The sequence below is a fragment of the Xyrauchen texanus genome, chromosome 11 (genome assembly GCF_025860055.1).
Source record: "Xyrauchen texanus isolate HMW12.3.18 chromosome 11, RBS_HiC_50CHRs, whole genome shotgun sequence".
NCBI classification, from domain to species: domain Eukaryota; kingdom Metazoa; phylum Chordata; class Actinopteri; order Cypriniformes; family Catostomidae; genus Xyrauchen; species Xyrauchen texanus.
The window spans coordinates 32,613,014-32,635,835 of NC_068286.1; the positions used below are offsets into that span (position 1 = coordinate 32,613,014).

Below are 22,822 nucleotides of genomic sequence, written 5' to 3' on the forward strand. Positions count from 1 at the left end.
TATATAAAATAAATGCATTTATTGACTACTAATTACCAGAAATCGCAGTTCTGTCACTCTACAGTTTGAAATGCCCGCCAAAGCACTTCCTGGAACTATCTGAAGTCTACGTGAATCACATGATGATCAAGCATTTAGAACTTCCGTTGTCGCAACTCTCTCTCTATATGGCTCTGGTTTACCCAAAAGGGAAAATGCTGACATCATTTGCTCACCCTCATGAACACAAAAGGTGATTTTTGGCAGTCACTATTGTTTGTTGAAGCAGTTGGTGGAGCCATTGACACCTAGTGGTACCTCACCCAACCAGGCTCAACTACATATATTAAAGGAGACTGAGCTCAAGAGGGTCAAGATCCTGGGAACTGGAGCGTTTGGTACTGTTTACAAGGTACTACATTCAGGCTGATTGTTTGTGTGTGTATATGAATTTCATGTTTTCTCACAAATTATTTATATGATTTTAACTGTAATTAAATGCTTTCAATGTCTTCTTTACAAGGGAATCTGGGCTCCAGAAGGTGAAACTGTGAAGATTCCAGTGGCCATAAAGATACTCGATCAAATCACAGGACCAAAAGCCAATGTGGAGTTTATGGATGTGAGTTACAGTAACTACCTTGATCTTGATATTAACCCAGTTGCTGACAAATGTTTCTTTTAAAGTCAGTCTAGAATAGAGCTCAGCTATTTAAACTGACATCAAAATTGACCCTATTTACTTTCTTAAAGGGATAATTCATGAAAAATGACAATTCCGTCATAATTTACCGTGTTGTTATGGATTCGTATGACTTTCTTTCTTCCATGGAACACAAAATGAGAGTGTTAGCGTTGTTAGGCAGAATATTAGGCAGAATGTTAGATTGTTAGAAAAAAATTTAAATTGGTTTGTAACAACGGGTGAGTAAATTATGACAATTTTCATTTTTCATGAACTATCCCTTTAATGTGTTCATGGTTGTTTTGTTTATGATGCATCCATTAATAATTAACATTATACATTTTTTTTATTTAATTTTTTTGTGTGTAAATCTTGACAAATTAGGTTACACCATGTAAATGTTATGGGTAATATTAAGTAGAAATAGAAATTGAGGTAACAATTGCAGGTTACTACTTGCATGCAACATTGCAGTGCATGTTGACCCAAAAAATAGTGAAGAAATTATATTAACAGGAAGGCACATGCTGAAAAGTTAATCAACCAGTAATAGTGAGTAGCCAAATAGCTGCATCTCTCTCATTCTCTCTCTCTCTCCCTCTCTCTCTCTCTCTCTCTCTCACACACCCAAGCCTCACAGAGAGGTCACTCTTTAAAAAGCCATTAAAACGCAGCCCCTTGTGCTCTATCTGACAATAATTGCCTTTCTTTGTGCATGTTTATCTGCGTGTGCGCATGTCTATCTGCGTTATCTGTGCACATACATAAACCGGCGAGTTAATGCAGGTCTACTCTTGAAAGACTCTTATTCAAGCCTGTCTATATTGCATTGAATACATAGAAGCATATCATATATGTGCATTTCTAAAAGGTACGCAACCTCATTTTGAAACATACAGCTAACTGGGTGAGGCAGTATTGCAGTGTATAGTGAGGTCAGTTTTACTAAGACTTTACATCTATTAATGAGGCAAATGTACAGAAGGGCATGCAGAGAGACCTTAGATGTTTTGTGTAGGATTTATACAATAGCTCTACTATGTACTTTGAATAAAACTTAAACTTTAATTTTGTATTAACAATGAACAAAATGCCATTATTAATGTGTTCAAAACTGCATTCAGGTTTGATTTGACAGGAAATTCCAGGCTTCCATCATTCATCCTTGCATGTTTACAGTATGTCCATAAACAAAGAAAGAATGTCTGACAGCAGATGTACTACTTGTTAAGAAAATGTATACTTCAGATATATGTATTGAAAAACTTTCTTCTTACTTTAACTCTCAGCGTAGCTAGTCAGATCCACTTTGATATGGCAATCATATGCAATGTGGGTTTACCTTAAACCAGTGTGTCCCCCTCGGGAGGCGCCAGGGCACTGCAAGGGAGACACAGGGAGATGGTGGAATTGGAGGACAAATCCATAAAAAAACAGCAATTTTTATTTTCATTAAAAGGAACAATTTAAAACAGTTACATTTGAAATGACATCTGTAGTCACATCTGTAACCTTTGCTCCCTGAGGGGAACGAGACACTGCATTTAATCGCTATGGGACACCATCATAGTGTCACATGGTCTGAAGCCCTTACACAATGATGGCAATTCATTGCCTGGTGGTGCTTAAGTGACATCCCCTAGGGAGCTACATCACAGGCTACATAAATGTGCTCGCTATCATGCCATCGAGTCAGATTTTCTGCAATAGCCACAAGCCTATGCAGCTGCTAGAGAGTATTGCCAGCTACACAGAATCTCGTTCCCCTCAGGGAACCAAGATTACATACGTTACTGAGACATTCCCTTTCATGGAATTCGAGCTGCGTATGATCGCTATGGGAATGAAATACATTCACGCCATGCGAACAGAAACTGCCAACTATTTAAGCCAGTGTGGCAAGCATATAGCGACACACAAGCAAGCTAAAGCATCTGAATAAAAGGAATTATGAATTTATTCCTGTTCCAACTGAGAGAACCTGGGAAGCAGCAGCCAAACCCTCATGCAGATTATAAATTCTAAGAAATGTATGTGGATAGGACCACCCTGCCGCCATACAAATTTCCTCCAAGGACGCACCTCTAGCCAAAGCCCATGAGAATGCCATGGTCCTCGTAGGATGGGTTCAAATGCCCGAAGCGGAAGGTAAACCATGCACTCAAAATTGCATCAATTTGCCAATGATGTCTTTGCTTGGACACCGGAACACAGAAGCACACCAACAACTGCTCTCACTTACACCGCTGGCTAGTATGGTCAACATAAACTCATAGCGCCTGAACTGGGCAAGGCAAATGTTACCTTTCCTGCTCCTCTGACTCAAATGGGGGAGGAGAGAAAGCAAGTGAAATGACATAGAAATAACATTGGACAAATAGCCCAAAGTCTTAACACAAGCTATACTAATGCCACTAGCAGTGCTGGTTTGAGAGTCAAAAACTTACCAGTAACTATTTGTCAAGGGCTCAAACGGAGCACCCGAGAGCACTTTTAAAACAACAGATAAATCCCAAAAAGGAACGCTGACGGGGCGTGAAGGTGTAAGCTTGCGTACCACATGCATAAAGTGAGAGACAAGAGAATGTCTACCAATAGAGACTCCACTGACAAGTGCATGTTCACTCACTGTAGTGAAAACATAGAATTTAAGAGTTTCCAGGGCAACCCCGGCCCCGAAAACTCCTGAAAAAATCCCAGCATTATACAGACATGGCAGTGAACTGGATTTTCACTTTGCGCTGTACACCAAGAAGCAAAAATACGACATGTGAACGTATATAGCCTCCTCCGTGATGGAGATCTAGCATTTAAAATGGTATAAATCACAGCAGGGTATAACCCATCATTCAAAAGAGCACCCGTTGAGGGGCCATACCCATATCTTCCACAAGTCCGGCCGGGGTTGCTAAATTCTGACACATGCTGAGACAACATGTTCCCTCTGACTGGAATCTCCCAAGGTGTCTTTTCCTGGAGAGAGACCAGAGTTGAAAACCATACTTGAGATGACCAATACGGCTCCACTAACAGAAGCCGAACCTGATCATTCCATACTCTCTGCAGACCTGCGTGGAGCAGACTGATCGGTGGAAATGCGTAAAGATGCTTTCGCGGCCACTGATGCGCCAGCACATCGATGCCTAGTGGTGCAGGGGGCGAAAGAGAAAATCAGAGGGGACAGAGCGACATCTCGCTCAAAGAAAACAGGTCCACTTCCACTCTGCTGAACCTCCTTCAGATTTGTTCCATAATCTGAGGATGTAATGTCCATTCTCCGGGTGTCAGACCCTGTCTGGACAGGAGATCCGGCCCGAAGTTCAACCGGCCTGGAACATGTACAGTTCGTAGAGGTAGTACTTTGTCCTGTGCCCACAGAAGAATGTGATGTGACAGCCTTAGCATTGCACAAGAGCACAGCCATCAGTGGCAATTGATGTAGGACACCACCGTCCTGTTGTCCGACTGGATGAGGACATGACTGTCCTGAATCTCTGGAAGGAAAAACCTTAATGCCAGCAGCACCGTGAGCATCTCCAGCCAGTTTATGTGCCAATATTTCCACTGACCCATCCAGACTACATAAGATGATCGACCTTCATGTACAGTGCACCAACCCGTGGAGGAGGCGTCTGTCTTTATCACCTTGTGGCGACACACCTGTCCTAATGGAATGACCGACATCAGAAAGTGAGTCTGTTTCCATGGCAGCAGAGTTTGGTAGCACCAATATTCAAGCTGAAAATATTCAATGTTTGTTCACCAGCGCAAATTATAGGGGAAACAGTGTTAATTGGTGTACTGAAAAACGGGTCAGACACTAACTGGTCCCAGCATATAGCATATGGGGGAACAAAGTGTAGTACTTGAGACAAAGTGCGTTTACACACTGAATATAATATGTAGTTTAAAATGGGGGGTGGTGGGGGAGGCTGAAAAACCATCGTGTGTAGATCCAACAGCTGTCTGATAAGAGTGACATCCATGCCATTCCAGTTGGGGAATATTTTCTTATTCCTGCCCCCTCGTTCTGTAGCTGGGCTCACTGGTCCATGCATGATCCCCTCCGCCATGAGCAGTGCTTAGAACGGGGAGGGGAGAGAAAGAGAGGCAGAGGCTGCTCATCCATTGCCTTATTCATGTGCATTCTCCTAGAATGACACAGAAAAAGACAATAGGGACTAAATTCTCTCATACTGCATTTTTAAATGGTGACGGCTCATGATGCACATGGTCGCACGCATTGTTAATTCGAAAATGGCCACCGAGTTAGGCCTCAGAGCATGTCTGACGAGAACCATGCTTTGCTCAGGGGGAAGGCAACAAACACGAGGAGGATTCCAGTGTCCATTTGCACTCCTATCTTCTCAGACACAAAGCTGAATTTCCAAATGGCTCTAGCACACGGAGCTCCAAATATGGAGGCCATAGAACTGGAACAAGTGGGGATAATGCCTTGTGGTGAGTTATTGCGAGCCTTGTGGAAATGCGTCGTCCTCGGTCACTTAATGTTTAGAAAAAAACACATTGAAATTGCCTTGAAATGTACACATTGAAATCCTTGCTTCGACGTGAGTCGCTAGAAACAAACATGGGCTTAAACAATTCATAACCTGAAGAACAGAAAATCAGACTCAATGGCATGAAAGCAAGTGCCTTTGTGGAGCCTGTGACATAGCTCCCTAGGGGTCATTGCTTAAGCGCCATCAGCCAATAAATTAGTGTGATTTTATAAGGGCTTCAGACCACGTGACACTCGGATGGTGTCCCATAGCGATCATATGCAGCTTGAATTCCACAAAAGGAAACAGCTGTGCACAAGAACTGTCAAGTTGAATAAACTGCTCTAAAAAAATATTCCATACAGTAGTAGCAAGGTAGGAAGACAGCTAGCAAGATTGGAAATGCATAAATATCTGACGGGCTGTAAAAGAAAGGTGGACACGTTAACAAGTATTCAAGTAAAAGACTCAAAAACACTAAAGATAAGAAAATATGATGAATCATTGGGATCACTGCTACTGAAGTTGGTGGGGAAGAGCAACCTATGTGTATACTGTGTCTCAAGACACTTGCGGCTAACAGAATGAGACCCTTGAGACAGCACACCCTGCCAAAGTAAACAAAACCATTGCATTCTTCAAGAGAAAGTTACATGAATACAAAGGTCAGCAGACTTGTTTTCTTAACCAATAATGCCCAGATAGCCTCTTACAAAGTGGCCTACCAAGTTGCTAAAAACAAAAAGCTGCACACAATTGCAGAGGAGTTAGTGCTTCCTGCCGCAATTGACATGGTTTCTACTTTGTTAGATGAGGCAAGTGCACAAAGGCTCAAAACCATTCCTCTGTCAAACAAAACCATCTCAAGATGCATATCTGAACATATTAGATAATAGTTTGTTGACAAAATTAGAGGAAAAACAAACATTTTTGGTTCAAGTGGATGAGGCTACTGACAACATCAAGGATTGTGTTTTAATCCCATATGTGAGATACATCGATATGGCCTCAAAAGACTTTATGGAGGATTTGTTTTTCTGCAAATATGTACCTTTACGCACAGCAGCCGATGAACTCATTGATCATCACTGAAAATTATGTGAAGGAAGCAGAACTGAGCTTGGAAGACTGTGTGGGTATCTGCACTGATGGGGCACAAGCCATGGCTGGGAGACAGAGCAGGCTGCTCACGCTCATAAAGTGTGTTGCACCTGTAGCTGAGTGGATGCATCGAAACAGCTGAATCCCGAGTTGAACATGATTCCCGATGGCTTTCACATGGAAAGGTATTGTAGGTTTCCACTGAATGAAGCCTTAGCTTGACGCTTTATCCACTCCCTTCGTCCACATCCACTTCAATAAATCCACAGGACAACTCGTAAAAAATATATATCAGTTTACTTGGTTATTCACAAAAATAGCAGCACAGTAATATTACGAAAAATAAAAATGATTATTAACAACACAAAAGTAGAGAAAGGTAAAGTAATGTAAAGGTCAAAAAACTGTGTGGCTCCACTCTCTGCTTGCCTGACTGTTCACACAGATAACGTCACTAAAAATCTTCACTAACTCTCCTCACTAACTCTCGCGAGAGTATTCCCAAAATACAACCAAAGTAACATAAATACACTCTAAATTATCCACACACATTTTAGATAATAACAATTAACTTCTTGCATTACTGTAAATATTAACTGCATCGAACTGTAAATATTTTCTCCACATAAAATTAATCATGCAAATTACTGTTTAACGCATACATTAAATTACTTATCAATTAACTGCATTTAGGCTCCTACATTACCGGCCCCTAATTGTTATCAATGTCCTTGAAACAATTACTCAAAATTTAAATTAAAGGAGCCTATATGCTAACTAATAAACTATCTAAAGAAATATTCTTGGTATTTGCCCCATCCGAAATAGGGTCTTTCCTTTGGAACAGCTTATACATTGTCCTCAGATCCTTGAAGAAGACAAAGCTTTGTTATCGGGCGACAAAGCTCGTTGCTCTTAGTCTTGACTTTCACCTGACGAACGAAACTTTTCTTGTCAGGAAAAATCTCCACAATTCTTCCAAGCGGCCATGAATTTCTGGGCGATGTATCATCCACAATCAGCACTACATCACCAACACTGAAGTTTCTTCCAGGTGTGAACCATCGTTGACGTTCTTGGAGCTGCATAAGATATTCTTTACACCAGCGTTTCCAGAAGACATCCGCGAGGTACTGAACTTGCCTCCATCTGCGGTTAGCATACTGGTCATCCTTGCTAAACACTCCTGGGGGTAACTCAGGCTTGACCTTGAGTAACAACAGGTGGTTGGGCGTTAAGGCCTCTAAATCATTAAGATCTGAAGATGCCTGGGTGATTGGCCTGCTGTTTATGATGGCCTCAGCTTCACACAGCAAGGTATGGAGACCTTCTTCATCCAAAAGTTATTCCTTCACTGTGATGTTCAGAATTTTCCTCACTGAACGAATCAGCCGTTCCCAGCTTCCTCCATGGTGAGAACCTGCTGGCGGATTAAAGTGCCACTGGACTCCCTTCTCTTGCAAATTCTTTGCTATCTTGCTGGTGTTCCATTCTTTTATTGATCTTTTCAACTCACTGTCAGCTGACCTAAAGTTGGTTCCATTATCAGAATACATCTCTTTGACTTGTCCTCTTCTTGCAAGAAATCTTCTAATTGCATTAAGACATGCATCAGTGTCAAGTGAAGATGCGACTTATAGATGCACAGCTCGTATGGCAAGACATGTAAAGATGACACCATATCTCTTTACTTGCGCTCTTCCTCTTTTCACCAGAAATGGACCAAAGTAGTCAACGCCGACTCTTGTGAATGGAGGACTGTCAGGCAGGACCCTGCATCTTGGTAGATCAGTCATGAGTTGCTTACCAGCAGTTCCGTGTAGTTTCTTACAGCTGATGCACCGGGACAATAACTTTCTAATAGCGCTGTTTGCTCCGGGAACCCAGAATCTTTGACGCAGTTGTGCCAACATATGATTTCTCCCGGCATGAGCTGTAACATCGTGAATGTGTTTCAGCACAAGCATTGTGATGTGTGAATCTTTTGACAAGATGGCTTGATGCTTGGAATCCTCTGGCATTGCTGCGCAGCTCATCCTTTCACCAACTCTGATGACTCCGTTTTGAAGTACAGGGTTCAGCTTGTAGAGCGAACTACTTTTCTTTACCCTTTGATGTTTCTTTAGCATAGTCAAGTCTTCTTTGAAGCTTTGTTTTTGACAGTATTTCACAATTTCTCTCTCTGCTTCAGTCAAACCTTCACAGGTTAGGTGTGTTCCTTTGAAAACTTTCTTGAATTGAATAATTCGGTTTTCTCCGTGTGAGTTAAGTTCCTTTCTTTTTACTGTCAGTTCCTTAAGCAAATCTTTAAACTTCAGAAACCATGCCACCGCACGTTTTAGTTTTGTCCAGGATGAGCAGTAGTTCATCAACTGTTCCGTAGCATTTTTGGGCTCTTGCGTCTGAATAACATGCGCTTGAACTACCTTTTTAACCTCCGAGTCATCAATGTCCAGCATTCCAGGATCTGGATTTTTGGGCCACTGGTCTTGTGCACAGAGCAGAAAACTTGGTCCTGAAAGCCAGCTTTCGTTGTTCAAGAATGCTTCAGCAGTCTGTCCTCTCGAGACATGATCAGCAGGATTCAGATTGGTATTAATGTATCTCCACTGTGAAGTCTGAGAGTGCTCCAGGATTGTTGTGATCCTATTGGAAACGAAAGTCTTGAATCTTGTGCCTTCACTGTTCAAGTACTTCAGCACAGCCGTGCTGTCTGTCCAAAAGATTGATTCGTTAAGTTCCAGTTCAAGCTCCTTCTTCAGAAGCTTGTCCATCTTGACGGCAACTGTGGCTGCAGTCAATTCCATTCTTGGTATGGTTGGAGACTTTAAAGGCGCAACCCTTGCCTTTGCCATAATCAGAGTGGATTGAGCTTCACCGCTTGCAGTGCGTAGCAGTAGGTAGCTGGTTGTTCCGTATGCGTTTTCACTAGCATCAGCAAAATGATTTAACTGTGCAATGAATGGCGCACCAAATTGCTTTGACTTAACACATCTGTCAACTCCAAAGGTCTCAAGCTGTTGCAATCCAGACATCCACTTTTTGCAGCTCTTAATGACATTATCAGGCAGTTCTTCATCCCAGCTATACTTCTGGCTGCATAAGTCTTGCAAGATTCTTTTGGCAGGCAGTATCACTGGAGCAAGAAAACCCAACGGATCAAAAATGGAACAGACAAGGGAAAGTAGGCCTCTCCTAGTGTGTGGTCGAACTTTGAGGTTGATTTTGAACTTGAACTGATCCGTTTTGGCACACCAATGGATTCCCAATGCTCTCTCCATTGGCAAGTTATCCTCATCCAAGTCCAAATCCTGAAAACCCTGGGCCTTTTCCTCTTCAGGAATGAAGTTGAGCAACCTTCGACTGTTACTCGACCATTTTGTTAGTCGAAATCCACCTTCTGCCAACATATTCCTCAAGTCAGTGCAAAGAGTGATTGCTGTGTCTTCATCTGTAACTGACTTAAGACAATCGTCTGCATAAAAATTTTTCTTCACTGTTTTGGTGGCTTCTTGACCAAATTTATGCTCAAAATCTGTAGCACATTTTTGAAGTGCAAAAGTTGCAACACTTGGAGAAGACGTTGCGCCGAAGATGTGGACCAACATCTTGTGTTCGACAAGTGCCTGCTCGTAGTTCCCATCAGGCCACCAAAGAAACCTGAAGAGATCAGTGTCTTCATTGCTGACTCTGATCTGGTGGAACATAGCCTCCACGTCAGCCATGACCGCGACGGTCTCTTGTCTGAACCTTAAGAGGACCCCTACCAGCGAGCTTGTTAGGTCCGGTCCCTGCAGGAGCTGTTGGTTGAGCGATGTTCCTTGAAAACTCGCTCCACAATCAAAAACGACACGCAGTTTTTGCTTAACTGGATGTCTAACTCCGTGATGAGGCAAATACCATGTTCGTCCCTCATTTGGCTGACGTTCAACGATATCCAGCTTCACTGCATAGCCTTTCTTGAGAATGTCATCCATAAATGCAAAGTATTCTGCGTGAAACTTGACATCTCTGGAGAATCTTTTCCGTAGGTTCAGTGCACGTTGCTCTGCGACTGATCTGTTGTTTGGCATATACAATGACTTGTTCTTCACCGGCAGGCAAACACTGTAATGACCATCCACAAGTTTTGAGGACCGAGACACCATGTCAATAAACTGGTGATCATCTTTGGACATTTCAATGTCTTCATTTTGTCCAGCATCAGGAAAGTCCTGCTTGAACTGCAGTTGCCAGAGCTCTTCTAGCTTGGCTACTGAAATACGATTGGTGGTGACTCCTGTCAATGTGTTTGTCTCCCTCATATCGCTTTCACCTCTGAGCGGCCCATTTACAGTCCATCCTAATATCGTTCTCACGGCGTATGGGCCGTCATCCACACTGTTAACCACCTGCAGTGGCTCCATCGCCTTGGGAACATTTGCTCCTATGAGTAATCCAACCTCTGCTTGGATAGTGGGAAGTTTCACCTCCTTTAAATGAGGCCAACTGTCAACATCCTCTTGACGGGGAATATTGTCTTTGGTTACAGGTATGTTTTTCTGTGAAAACACCTCTGAAAGTTCAATAAAGTGTTTGCCATCCAAGCTACTAATTTCCAGTCCATTCACAATGCAAGTGTTAACAATAGATTCATTCCCCATTGTTTGCAACAAGATGCTTGTATTGCGTCCGTTCATACTCAGTTGGTTTATTAATGACTCCGTAGCAAAAGTAGCTGAGCTACCTGGATCCAAAAATGCATATGTTGTCACTGCTTTGGCTCCCTTTTGTGCCTTGACACACACTGGAATGATCGAAAGAACACAGTTTTCCTTACCAGCCCCGATGACAGCAAAAGTTTCCTTCATATGTACAAGAGCACTTGAAACAGATTGCTGTCCACAACGCTCGCTTGTTTTTTCTTCTCGCAAGCCTTTAGTGTTCATGTGCAGCAGTGTGGGATGCAGTCGAGAGCATTCTTGACATTGAGCTTTCTCTTTACAGCTGCTGCTCATGTGACCATGTTTCAAGCATGCAAAACACAAACCTTTGCTTCGCAGGAAGTCAATTTTTTCTTTGTGCGCCTTGCACTTGAGTTTTCTGCAGACTGCGAGACTGTGTTGCTCTCCCTTGCAATAAACACAGGGCTTGCTGTTTGCATCCACTGAGACAGTCTGTGTTTTTGGCGTTGGTTGTTTGTCATTTTCAGTCTTGAATTTGTTTTCAGTCTGGGAGGAGACAATGGCTGCTGTGAATACTTTCTTTGGTCTGAATGTCTCTGCGTATTGTAGGTTTGGTTTCTGTTGTACTGGTTGTTTTGGCCTGGTGGTGGTTTCTTGTATGTTTCCATAGAGTGGGTTTAGTATATATCTGACTTGCTTGTTGACAAATTCGACAAAATCCTTGAACTTCACCCTTTTCTTTGTTTTTTCTTGTAGATCGCATGCAGATTTTCTCCAAGCTTCTTTGAGTTTATATGGCAGCTTGTTAGCCAGTGCCTTTATGTTAGCTGTGTTGTCCAAGTCTTCCATGTAGCTTATATCAGTCATTGTGTTGCAGCAGCCTGTAAGAAACAGTGCGAAAGACTGCAGTGCAACGCCATCTTCTGGCCTAATTGTCTGCCAATCCAAAGCCTCCTTTATGTAAGCTTCTGCTATCTTGTAATCATCACCAAAAAACTCCTTCAGCATTTCCTTCGCTTTAGCATAACCTGCTGAGGGTTCCATGTGAATGCAGCTTTTTACCAACTCATGTGGTTGTCCACTTGTGTACTGCAACAAAAACTGTAGGCGATCACGACTGTCACCAGTGCGGCCTTCAACTCCATGTTCAATAGATCTGATAAAGGATTTATACTCAAGCGGGTCACCCTTGAATGTTAGAATGGTGAGCTCAGGGAGTAAGGTGGCTTTGTGATTCTTCACGAGGTACTCTATGACGTCAACTTGCTGAGAGATAGCCTTGCATAAACTATCAAGCACTGGTCCATTGTTAAGATCCATGTTCGATGCAGGCGGGGCTACTTGTGGCCTTGCTAGCTGAACCTTGTTTTCAAGCTTGGGCGTAGGCGAGGTGTGCTGGGTTGGTGGTTGATAGGTGATGTTCACCTTTGTTTCAGCGATCTGTTCATTAGTTTCTATATTGCTCTCGGCTGTTTGTGTGCATTCATATTTTTGCAAAACTTCCATTTTTGCGTCTGACTCCGCAAGAGCAGTCTGCATTGCATGCATCTCCTTTCTAGCCTTTATTGCAGCTTCTATTCTCTTTTGCTCAGCATCAAACTCCGCCTCTCGCCGCTTTTCTTCTGCTTGCAGCTGAGCTTCTCTGCATCTTTTTTCTGCATGCCAATCTGCTTCTTCCTTTTCTATGGCTAACTTCTCTCTTAAAGCTGCCGCCTTTGCCTTTAATGAAGCACGCTCCATTTCTGCCTTTATTCTGACTGAAGATGATGATGACACACTTCCACATTGTGAACTGGTTCTACTTGAGCGTTTCATGGTGGTTTTTGATGATGTAGACCTACTATCTGTGGGCATTACGCGTTTATCACACTCTTCAGCCTGCTCAGAGCGTTTCATGACCTCTTTCATCCATTCCTCACATTTCCAGAAGAAATCATTTATTGACTTATTTTTAAGATCAAACCAATTCCTTTGATCATCCAAGAATTCTTCATCAGACATAAATCTTCTCAAAACTGAATTTAAGTCGGCCAATTCTTGTTGCAAACCACTGAAGTCCACACGCAATTTATTTTTAACGATGTCAGCATTTGCATCATCTTCCATTAATTGCTCAATTTGCTTTATCATGCTCGTTAGCTGGGATAGCTTATACCTGCGTGCATGAAGTTGTCTGGACTTGTGTTCTTCCACGGCTTTCTCAGTCATTTTTACCGTCCGTTTTTCACTGTCTTGTTCATCCATAACGAGCGAATGTTTACACACTTTATTAGTGCAAATATCAAAACCGTAGGGTGAGCTTAACATACACACACCACGTTCCACCTCGTCGTTCAGCCGCACGGCGTCCTTTTATTTTTTTATTTATCTCTCTCACGGCGGCACGCGCGCCCGTGAACACAGTCCTCTCGGTTTCGATTAACGATCCACAGCAGAGCAAGGAAAGATACGTCTTGCCGCTTTCCCCGTGAAAGTTTCCTCCTTCCGTCTTTTATCTCCTCAGGCAGTTCCAAAGTCCAATAATCCGTGCAGAGCTAGTTTTTTGACTAAAATGTAGGTTTCCACTGAATGAAGCCTTAGCTTGGCGCTTTATCCACTCCCTTCGTCCACATCCACTTCAATAAATCCACAGGACAACTCGTAAAAAATATATATCAGTTTACTTGGTTATTCACAAAAATAGCAGCACAGTAATATTACGAAAAATAAAAATGATTATTAACAACACAAAAGTAGAGAAAGGTAAAGTAATGTAAAGGTCAAAAAACTGTGTGGCTCCACTCTCTGCTTACCTGACTGTTCACACAGATAACTTCACTAAAAATCTTCACTAACTCTCCTCACTAACTCTCGCGAGAGTATTCCCAAAATACAACCAAAGTAACATAAATACACTCTAAATTATCCACACACATTTTAGATAATAACACAATTAACTCCTTGCATTACTGTAAATATTAACTGTATCGAACTGTAAATATTTTCTCCACATAAAATGAATCATGCAAATTACTGTTTAACACATACATTAAATTACTTATCAATTAACTAGATTTAGGCTCCTACAGGTATTGTCCAGGGTATTCAAACTTAAAGATGAGATCAGATTTTTCATGGAGGAGTAAGGGAACAAACTTTCCAGAAAGTTCCTTGATGAATAGTTTCTGATGAAACTGGTTTATCTGAGTGACATCTTTGACAAGCTCAGTGAATTGAATTCTTCAGTTGCAGGGCACCAACACAGCTGTAAGTTAAGATACTGTTATTCACAAGGAAACTGGACATGTGGTGAAGACTTGAACAGTGACATTGATGCATTTGAAAATCTCAAGCCATTCATTGAGACCAACAAGCTGCAGAACAATGTGCTTCCATGTGTGAGAGATCACATCTCAGTTTTAAAATCAAATTTCCAGAAATACTCTTCTCTGAATGACAGCAGCAAATATGACTGGATCAGAGACTAATTTGTGTCACCACCACCGACCACCTTCAGCATGGAGGAGGAGGAGCAGTATATAGAACTGTTTTCTGACTCAGCAATGAGAATGTGGTACGCATCCAGTACCTTAGCTGGGTGAAGCAAGACTACCCTCTGACTGGCCAGCGAGCAGAAGCAAGACTGTTGCCTTTTGTCACTTTTTATCTTTGTGAGAAAGGCTTTTCAGCAGTTGCCTTAATCAAAACAAAATACAGATCAAAACTGAATATTGAAAATGAATTGAGAGTGGTAATCTCAAAACAACAATACTACTTTGAAAAGATTAGCATTTTGTTAATTTCTATGTTCGATTACTTCTTTCAATAATAATAATAATAATAATAATAATAATTATTATTATTATTATTATTATTATTATTATTATCATTATTATTTCCAGTCCAATTGAGTGTCAGTTGTGCAATTGATTTATATATTTCAGCTGGACTGTTCAGTCTGTAGAGAACAGAGATTCTCAGTAAATAGAGATAGCTGCCATGCCAGTTTGTTTTCTTGTTGATCATTTTAAAATATTAAATCCACTGTTAAAACCTCTGCTATTATGAGAAGTGTTTCAATGTGCAGCACAATCTTTACTATTTCGAAATTAGTTATTAGAAATTAGTTACAATTACTTGAAAGACATCAACTTTAGTTTTATGTTTTGTAGAGTGTGTGTGTGGGGGATAAGTACTTTTCTTGCTTTTTATTGTAGCACAGGTTTCAACTCAGACTACACACGTTTTCAGCACACCAGGAGTGCATGAACAGAGTACCAGTCTATGGCAAGCCCAGAGGAAAAAACATCCCACAAGCACCTATACACTGTGCACAGTATTATAGCATTACTTTGATCTTTGTTTATTTTATTTTCATTTTTTAATCGCATGACCACCAGGAGGCAGTGATCATGGCCAGCGTGGAGCATCCTCATCTAGTGCGTCTTTTGGGGGTCTGTTTGAGTCCCACTATCCAGCTTGTCACTCAGCTGATGCCCCACGGCTGTCTGCTAGACTATGTACATGAGCACCAGGAGAACATTGGCTCCCAGTTGCTGCTCAACTGGTGTGTGCAGATCACAAAGGTAAGGATCATTTTCTGTCTTAGTGGTATATGATTTTAGCAAGCATTCCTGTACATAGGAAGATGTGTGTTTTTGTATGTTGCCCTGAACTTCAAAAACATGTATGATCCCCAATATATGGATTGATCTGCTCTACTCCATCCTGTAATTCTGAGCCCATCAACTACTCTGATATGAAATAGTTGTTTTGGAATCGTACAGTCTTTCTTTGCTGATTTTAATTCAGTAATTAAATAATATGTATGTAAATAGTAGGAAGTCTGAAGTTGAAAGCTTCTGTTGAATATATGCAAATATCCTCATCTAAATTCATTGGTAGCAGTTAACTAATATATTCAATCTTTTTTATTATTATTTGTTAAAATGTGATTTTATTTTTATTTTATTTGAGCTGATGGAATTTATCATAGCTGCTGTGTTTAATTTGTATGCCAGTAAAGAACTGCAAAATTAACGACTGTTATACTACAGGGCTGTTGAATGCTTGATTCTGATTGGTTGAGAACGTTCTAAGGTGTGCAATTATTATATCTAGAATCACATCATCTGAACAATGTTTCGAGGTGTGGTAACTGTAGTATAAGCGGAATAATTGACTCCGGGCCGTTGAATTATTAGAAAAATAATGCACACCCGAGGTGTAATGGCCACTCCGCTTTGCGTCGTGACCGCATTACCACCCCGGGTGTGCATTAGTTTTCTAATAATTCAACGGCCCGTCGTCAATTATTCCTTACTTACCAAACAGGTTTCTCAAACATTCCATTGGTTGTTTAAACAGGTAGTTCCACCCCTAAATCGTGCCACTGGTTGCTGCTCATGCAAGCAAAGCAATGTTTTAATAGTGTTCATATATTTATTAAGTATTTTAATATACATGTTTTAATAGTGTTCATGTATTTATTAAGTATTTTAACATAAAAAAATACACACATCAAAATTAACACCATTTTCCATCATTCTCAAAAATTATGTCAGTAAATGTATTGGATTAAAGTAATGAAGGTTACAAATCTTTCTGTTTTCCTAATACTTAATCTTACATTTGAAGGCAGGCTGGATAAATGAAGGCAATGTGTGATATATCAATGTCTAATACAGCTTTTTTAACTGAAATATATAGTACTTGATAGTTTTTTTATTTTCCATTCTTACTTTTTACAAATACCGGAGCTAAAAAAATTGCCATATAAATAAAGATATAATTAATTAACAACACTAAAAAATATATTTTTTAAAGGCTTACCAATCTGTCCAGATACAATGAAATTAATTTTCTCAGAATTCCAGTAACTTGGTAGTTTACGGACAAAAAATGTAAAAAAAAAAAAAAATCTGTTGTTTACTCAACCTTATGTTGTTCCAAACCTGAATAACATTTGTTAGTATCTATCTCTTTCTATTTCATGACATTTTACTTTACACTGCATGCACCTTGAACTGGTTTACAATCAGTCGTTTAATCTGTTGGCTGTAAATGGATTGAGTTCAAGAGATGGGTGTAAATGGATTGAGTTCAAGGGATGGGTGTAAATGGATTGAGTTCAAGGGATGGGTGCTGTTTTGCTGTTACTTAGAGATTCGGCCATTGTTTTAATGGCACCTATTAATCAGGTTCTATGCTGAGCAAACCACTCAACAGCGTTGCCTGTTCGTGCCTTGGAATTTTGCTGGTGACACATACCTGCTTCTGGAGGTTTTCCTGGGTCATGCTGTTACAATGTAAACAGCCGAATTCTCATTGAGCTGTCAAACTGTTACTGCACACAGTGAAATTATAATCTCAGCATGAAATTGTGATTACACTCATCACAGGATTGTGTATTTAAAGCTGACTATGAGCCTTCATTTTCCACGTAAATATGGAAAGAAGTCACACCTAGAAGTAACATCACAATAATCACACTGATGTCAGACAAGGATAAAACCATGCAAGTATTTGGGGCAAAATTCCCCAATGCAGAGGCTAATGCAAATGTTTGAACTGCAGTTTGTTGTTTTCCATTAATTAGGAGGGTGGATTTATTTAAAAATGTGCAAAGTGGGCTGACATTGACCGCTCCAATCAAATCAAGAAAAATTGAGGACAACATACAGTATGTGGACTGTGTCCACAGTAAATCAGAGTCCGATCACAATGCCAGCTCACCAACTTCAGGACTAGGACTGCCAGATCCAATCACATTCCAATCACTCTCGAGTCAACACACATCTTAATTAATACCATCTGGTACGAGTGGAGCACGGGACAATTGGCATCAAGTCACTTCAGTCTTAAATGTGAATTTGGCGACGGTAGGTAGAAAGTTCTGCTGCTGAAATTGGTCTGTGCTTCCTGAAATTCAGTCCACTACCCCCAGTGGCCAAAGCTTGAAGTGTTTTTGAATGCATGGACATGTGTGAGCTCCACTTTTTGGGTATGTCCACAGAGTGGCACCAAAAAATGAGTTGTATTTTTATTTGTAAACACTGTAATACAGTCAGGTATGCATATTTTATCAACTCTACCCACTAGCCCAAACCCTAAACCTAACTATAAGTGAAGTACTATTTTTATTTCAGAGCAAAAATGTGACCTCCGAACAGGGCCGGATTAACAAATATTGGGCCCTTGGGCACAAAGGCATCATGGGCCCCTCCCACCCCTCCTCGTATCAACTCAACCTCAGCTATAGTTATATATGTAAAACTATGTCAGTTACAAAATTAAATTGATTGTTTAGATTGTTAGCCAATGAAAAATTTACAGCACACCATCTATAAATGTAATTAAATCATACAAATCAGCAGCAAGCATAATAACATGTAATAATAAATAAACATGCCTCTTACCTTAGAAGATCGGCCTCTTGATTTCTTCCTTGAGAATTCAGTCACCACGTCATCAAATTCCAGCTCTCTGACAAGTTCAGACTCAATAGCATCAATGAAAGCACTAAGGCATTTCTGACACATACTTGTTCTAAGTTTGTTTTTTGTTCATGCCATTTGCGAAAAATGATTTTAGATTTTTAAACACTTTTTTTTGCTTAAAATCACAGTTTGTAATGTTGTGATTTATTGAAGGTGGTTTGTTTGGTTTGGCTAGGTAGAACTTGGTAGAACTTTTTATGAAGGGTTTTATGACATTTCTATGGAAAAAATAAAATGGGAAAAATACTTCTATCGGGAAGACACGCAGGCTTGAGTGAAGTTTAAAATGCCATTAATTTTAAAAATGTAAAACAGAAAGTAATGTCTCTCTCTTTGGCGTAGGCCCCATCCGGCGGTCCGAGGGAGTTGTACCCTGAACCGTCATGTCCTGCTGGAGATAGGAGGCAGGGGCGAGAAGCCTACCCCCGTGCGGAACAGGGCTCAACTGGTTGAGCAATGTGATATATTGTGAGCAGACTTATAAAGCAATGGCTTACATGCAATTGGCTAGGAATTACCAAGCTAATGATGTGATGATGTACAGCTGCTAGTCTTCCTGCTAGAACTACGCTGCGCTTCCATTTCTATCATGAAGACACGCAGGCTTGAGTGAAGTTTAAGATGCCATTTATTTGATAAATGTAAAACAGAAAGTAATGTCTCTCTCTTTGGCATAGGCCTCATCCGGCGGTCTGAGGGAGTTGTACCCGGAGCTACCTCCAAAATGAGAGAAAGTAGTATACTACCCCCAAAAGAGATGATCCAGTTTGGTACGAACCAGGTCTTGCGTTCATTCTGGAGAAGGAGAAAATAAGAGATGTAAGCATCAGAATTGACATGAAATTTGCGATATCTCTCTTACGGTTGTGTGAAGCCTTTCCAATAGGAACGTTTTTTTTTTATTTTTTTTTTTGTGATTTTGGGCTTTCAGTCGAGGCCCCTGGTTGTGCAGAATCGGCCTAAGGCGAGCAGCGTGGTATGTGGCCCTATGTTAGGCCGGCGTTGCTGTGCAGTATCTTTGTTGAAAGACGACATTTGATATGAAAACCCTCCGATGAGGGAAGAGTTGTTTGATGTATATTTGCCAAAGGTGGACAACGTGTGTAAAGCCATACGATAATGGCAACGTTGCGTGCAGTCCCTTCGTTGAAAGACATTTGATATGAAAACCCTCCGACGAGGGAAGAGTTGTTTGAGGTATCTTTGCCAAAGTTGGGCAACGTGTGTAAAGCCATACGATAATGGCGACGTTGCTTGCAGTCCCTTCGTTGAAAGATACACCATTTGATTATGAGAACCCTCCGACGAGGGAAGAGTTGTTTGGGCATCTTTGCTGAGAGGTGGGCAACGTGCGTAAAGCCATACGATAATGGCGATGTTGTCGTGCAATACCCTGTTGAAGGATATCCCAGTATGGTGCCAGCTTTCCAGCTGAAGGCTTGTGCAATACCCATGCAGAGGAACCATGTTGAGATTATGGAAGCCCTGGCAAGGGGGGTAGACATAGTTATGCGCTATCCTTGCGAACAGTGGGCGTGCTTGAGTTGAATCAGATGTACTGGGAGAGAGCCACCAACCACCACCAGATATGCATGAGAGCTTATGGCTGATGGAGAGTTGAGCTTGTTTGATGATTTGGGTTAGGTTGACCATTTTGGGTACAATTGGGGAGATCGGCGGCCGAGCATCTTCATTGTGGATTCCAGTATACCTCGAAGGGTGCCAGTAGGAGCTGGTCTGTGGAACTCTTGCGAAATGAGGGAGGGAGACAGAGATTACATTGAAAACCCAGGGATGTGTCTGGCTGGGATAATGAAGTGGCAGGAAATGCTCTGCCATGTCAGACGTCTCATTAGGGACATGATGGTTCGAGGGGGACCAGGCTTTATTGATTTATAGTGACGACTGTGGAATTGTCGCATAACTATGATGCGTTTGCATGTCTGAAGGAAACCCATATGATGCTGGCCTTGACGATGGGTGTGGAATAATAAAGGCCTCTTTTAATCTTCTCTTGTTGATGTAGCTTGCTGTGGCATCACAAAATGCAGCTGCTCTGAGAATGTATATCCCATTCCTGTACTCAAATATAAGGGTAAGGAACCATTTCATTGGAGGGTAAAGTGGAATGTTGTTTTGCTGGACCATTTAATGAAATGCTATATGAATAAACGTGGAAGGATTTGATAGCTTGAGTCTCTGTGTCATATCTTTCTTCCCTCAGCTGAGCCGCATTGAGACAGGGATTGCAGATCAAGAAAATGTATTAAATACATTAAATGACGAAATTACCTAATGATGAGATTCATTTAGAAGAGAACGGATGGAGCATAGGAAGCTATATTGAAAAAGTATAATTCTGTCCATTTTCCTGTGAACCATGATCATAGAAAGTAACCCCTGAGTCCTGTGGAGGGAGCCACGTCCGTGAATTGGCACATGTCATCCGGAGATTCGCGGCAGCCATCATCGATTGATAGGTAGGAGAGGTTGTCTATGGAATGAGCTAGTGTGGGGAGGCTTGAAACGAAGGAGTGGCCTTAAGGAATGATAAGCATGGCAAAAGTGAGGTGGCCTGGTAGGGACTGGAGATTGCTTATGAGGCCCAAACTGACCAGAGAACGACGTGTAAATAGACCTGATCCTGTCGTGTTTCTTTAGGCAGGAAGCTTGCATGTTTAGAGAATGGAGCATGATGCCTAGAAATTCGAGAGATGTGGCCCCTTTTTTTTGTTTTTCTTTCTTCCTTCCTTGAGCTGGAACAAATAGAGTGAGAAGAATCATGTCTCCGATTCGTAAGAGTTTTGTTGTTGGCTGTAAAAGTGAACATGGGAGTCTCATGTACTCCCGGCGTCAGAGCCGCAGTGGACAGTTTTGTTTTTGAAGGAAATGTGCCCCAAGACATACAAAATGCGTGTATGTTTGCGCAAATCATTTTACACCGCACTGCTTTGTGAATGTATGTCAATATAAATCTGGATCTTCAAAATGTGATTATCAAGCATGGATCAGTACCAACTGTTCGAGTCCCAGCTTTACGTCCTGAATATGCAAGTATCGTGCTTTATATTTTGTGAATATTAGTAAATCTCCTTTCCGAATGTGCTTGATAGCTGATTCCATGGCTAATGCGCTAAGGTTACCATTGTTCCCTGGGTCGTCCATCTCAAGAACGCTTGGGAGCCTTCCGGGTCCTCGAGGATGTTCAGGAGATGGGGGGCATGCACTTTCAGAGGGGTGCTCGACGCTGGGGCTGAGTGCTGGGCACAGGTTGAGGCGGAGCTGCCTGCCATTTGGAAGCCGCAGGAGGACACCCACAGTGAGCAGATGGAGCGTGGCCCACGCTGGAACGGCGGTGGGACAAAATGTGGGAAATGGTCTCAGTCTGTTTCTTCACCGTCGAGAAATGTTGGACGAAGTCGTCAACGGTGTTACCGAATAGACCAAGCTGGGTGACAGGGGCTGCTGAGAAAGCGAGCTTTGTCTATCTCCCGCATCTCATCCAGGTTCAGCCATAGGTGACATTACTCGACCACAAGGGTGGCCATCGCTTGTCCAAGTGTCTGCGCTGTGACCACGCTGTGACCGCTGTGAGGGTGAGGTCGGTCGCAGTGTGCAGTTCCTGCAACATGTCGGGGTCAGGACTACCCAAGTGCAGATCTTTGAGTGCCTTGCCCTGGTGAACCTGCATGAGGGCCATGGCATGCAGGGTGGAGGCGGCCTGTCCGGTGGCACTGTAGGCTTTGGCGGTGAGTGATGATGTCATCCTACAGGCCTTGGAGGGGAGCACCGGGCGATCCCACCAGGGTAGTTAGAGCAGATGAGCGAGGAGGTCAGTTGCGGGCAGTGAAATGTGCCCTCCATGACCTCGTCAGCTCATCAAGTAAGTCAACAAGCATGCAGGGGGGCGGTTGGTTCATGGGGATCTACCCGGCGAAACCGAGCCCGCTGTCATCCCCAAATTGCTTCCATTGCCAGCCGGGTCTTCCTCAATCATGTGGGAAGAAGGAGCGACGTGGGGGGCAGCTGGAGTGGCGTTTCTCTTTTTAGAAGGAAAGCAGTGACCGCGATGTTACCATGGTTATGTTCTAGCAGTAAGAACATGAACCATCCACAAACGCCGCCTCATTGTGATCACGGCCCAGACACATGAGGCAGCGTCAATGACCATCAGGAGCAGAGAGGTATCGACTGCATCCAGGAACTACACCGGGGTGGAAGGGCATCTTTACAAAGACGCGTCCTGAAAAGGACATTCAATGGCAGCTGTGTATTGCTCTTTTAGAGAAAATAAACTATTTTATAAATACTCTCTTTTAGCAGTGCTGTCGAAGCGCCCAGGGGCAAAGCTGCACTGCCGTACAGAGAAAGAGAAAGACGCTGATATGCACCGTAGATCCAACAACATAGGCT

The 22,822-nt window shown here is 42.0% G+C and overlaps 1 protein-coding gene across 1 annotated transcript in view; it reads left to right on the top strand.

Moving 5' to 3' along the window:
• The window catches only part of LOC127651416 (receptor tyrosine-protein kinase erbB-4-like), a 364,872-nt gene that overhangs the window by 305,356 nt on the left and 36,694 nt on the right, over positions 1-22,822 (top strand). Inside the window, exons 18-20 of the mRNA XM_052137221.1 lie at positions 269-391; positions 503-601; positions 15,311-15,496. Of these exons, the coding sequence (XP_051993181.1) occupies positions 269-391; positions 503-601; positions 15,311-15,496 (408 nt within the window). The remainder of the gene's footprint in view (positions 1-268; positions 392-502; positions 602-15,310; positions 15,497-22,822) is intronic.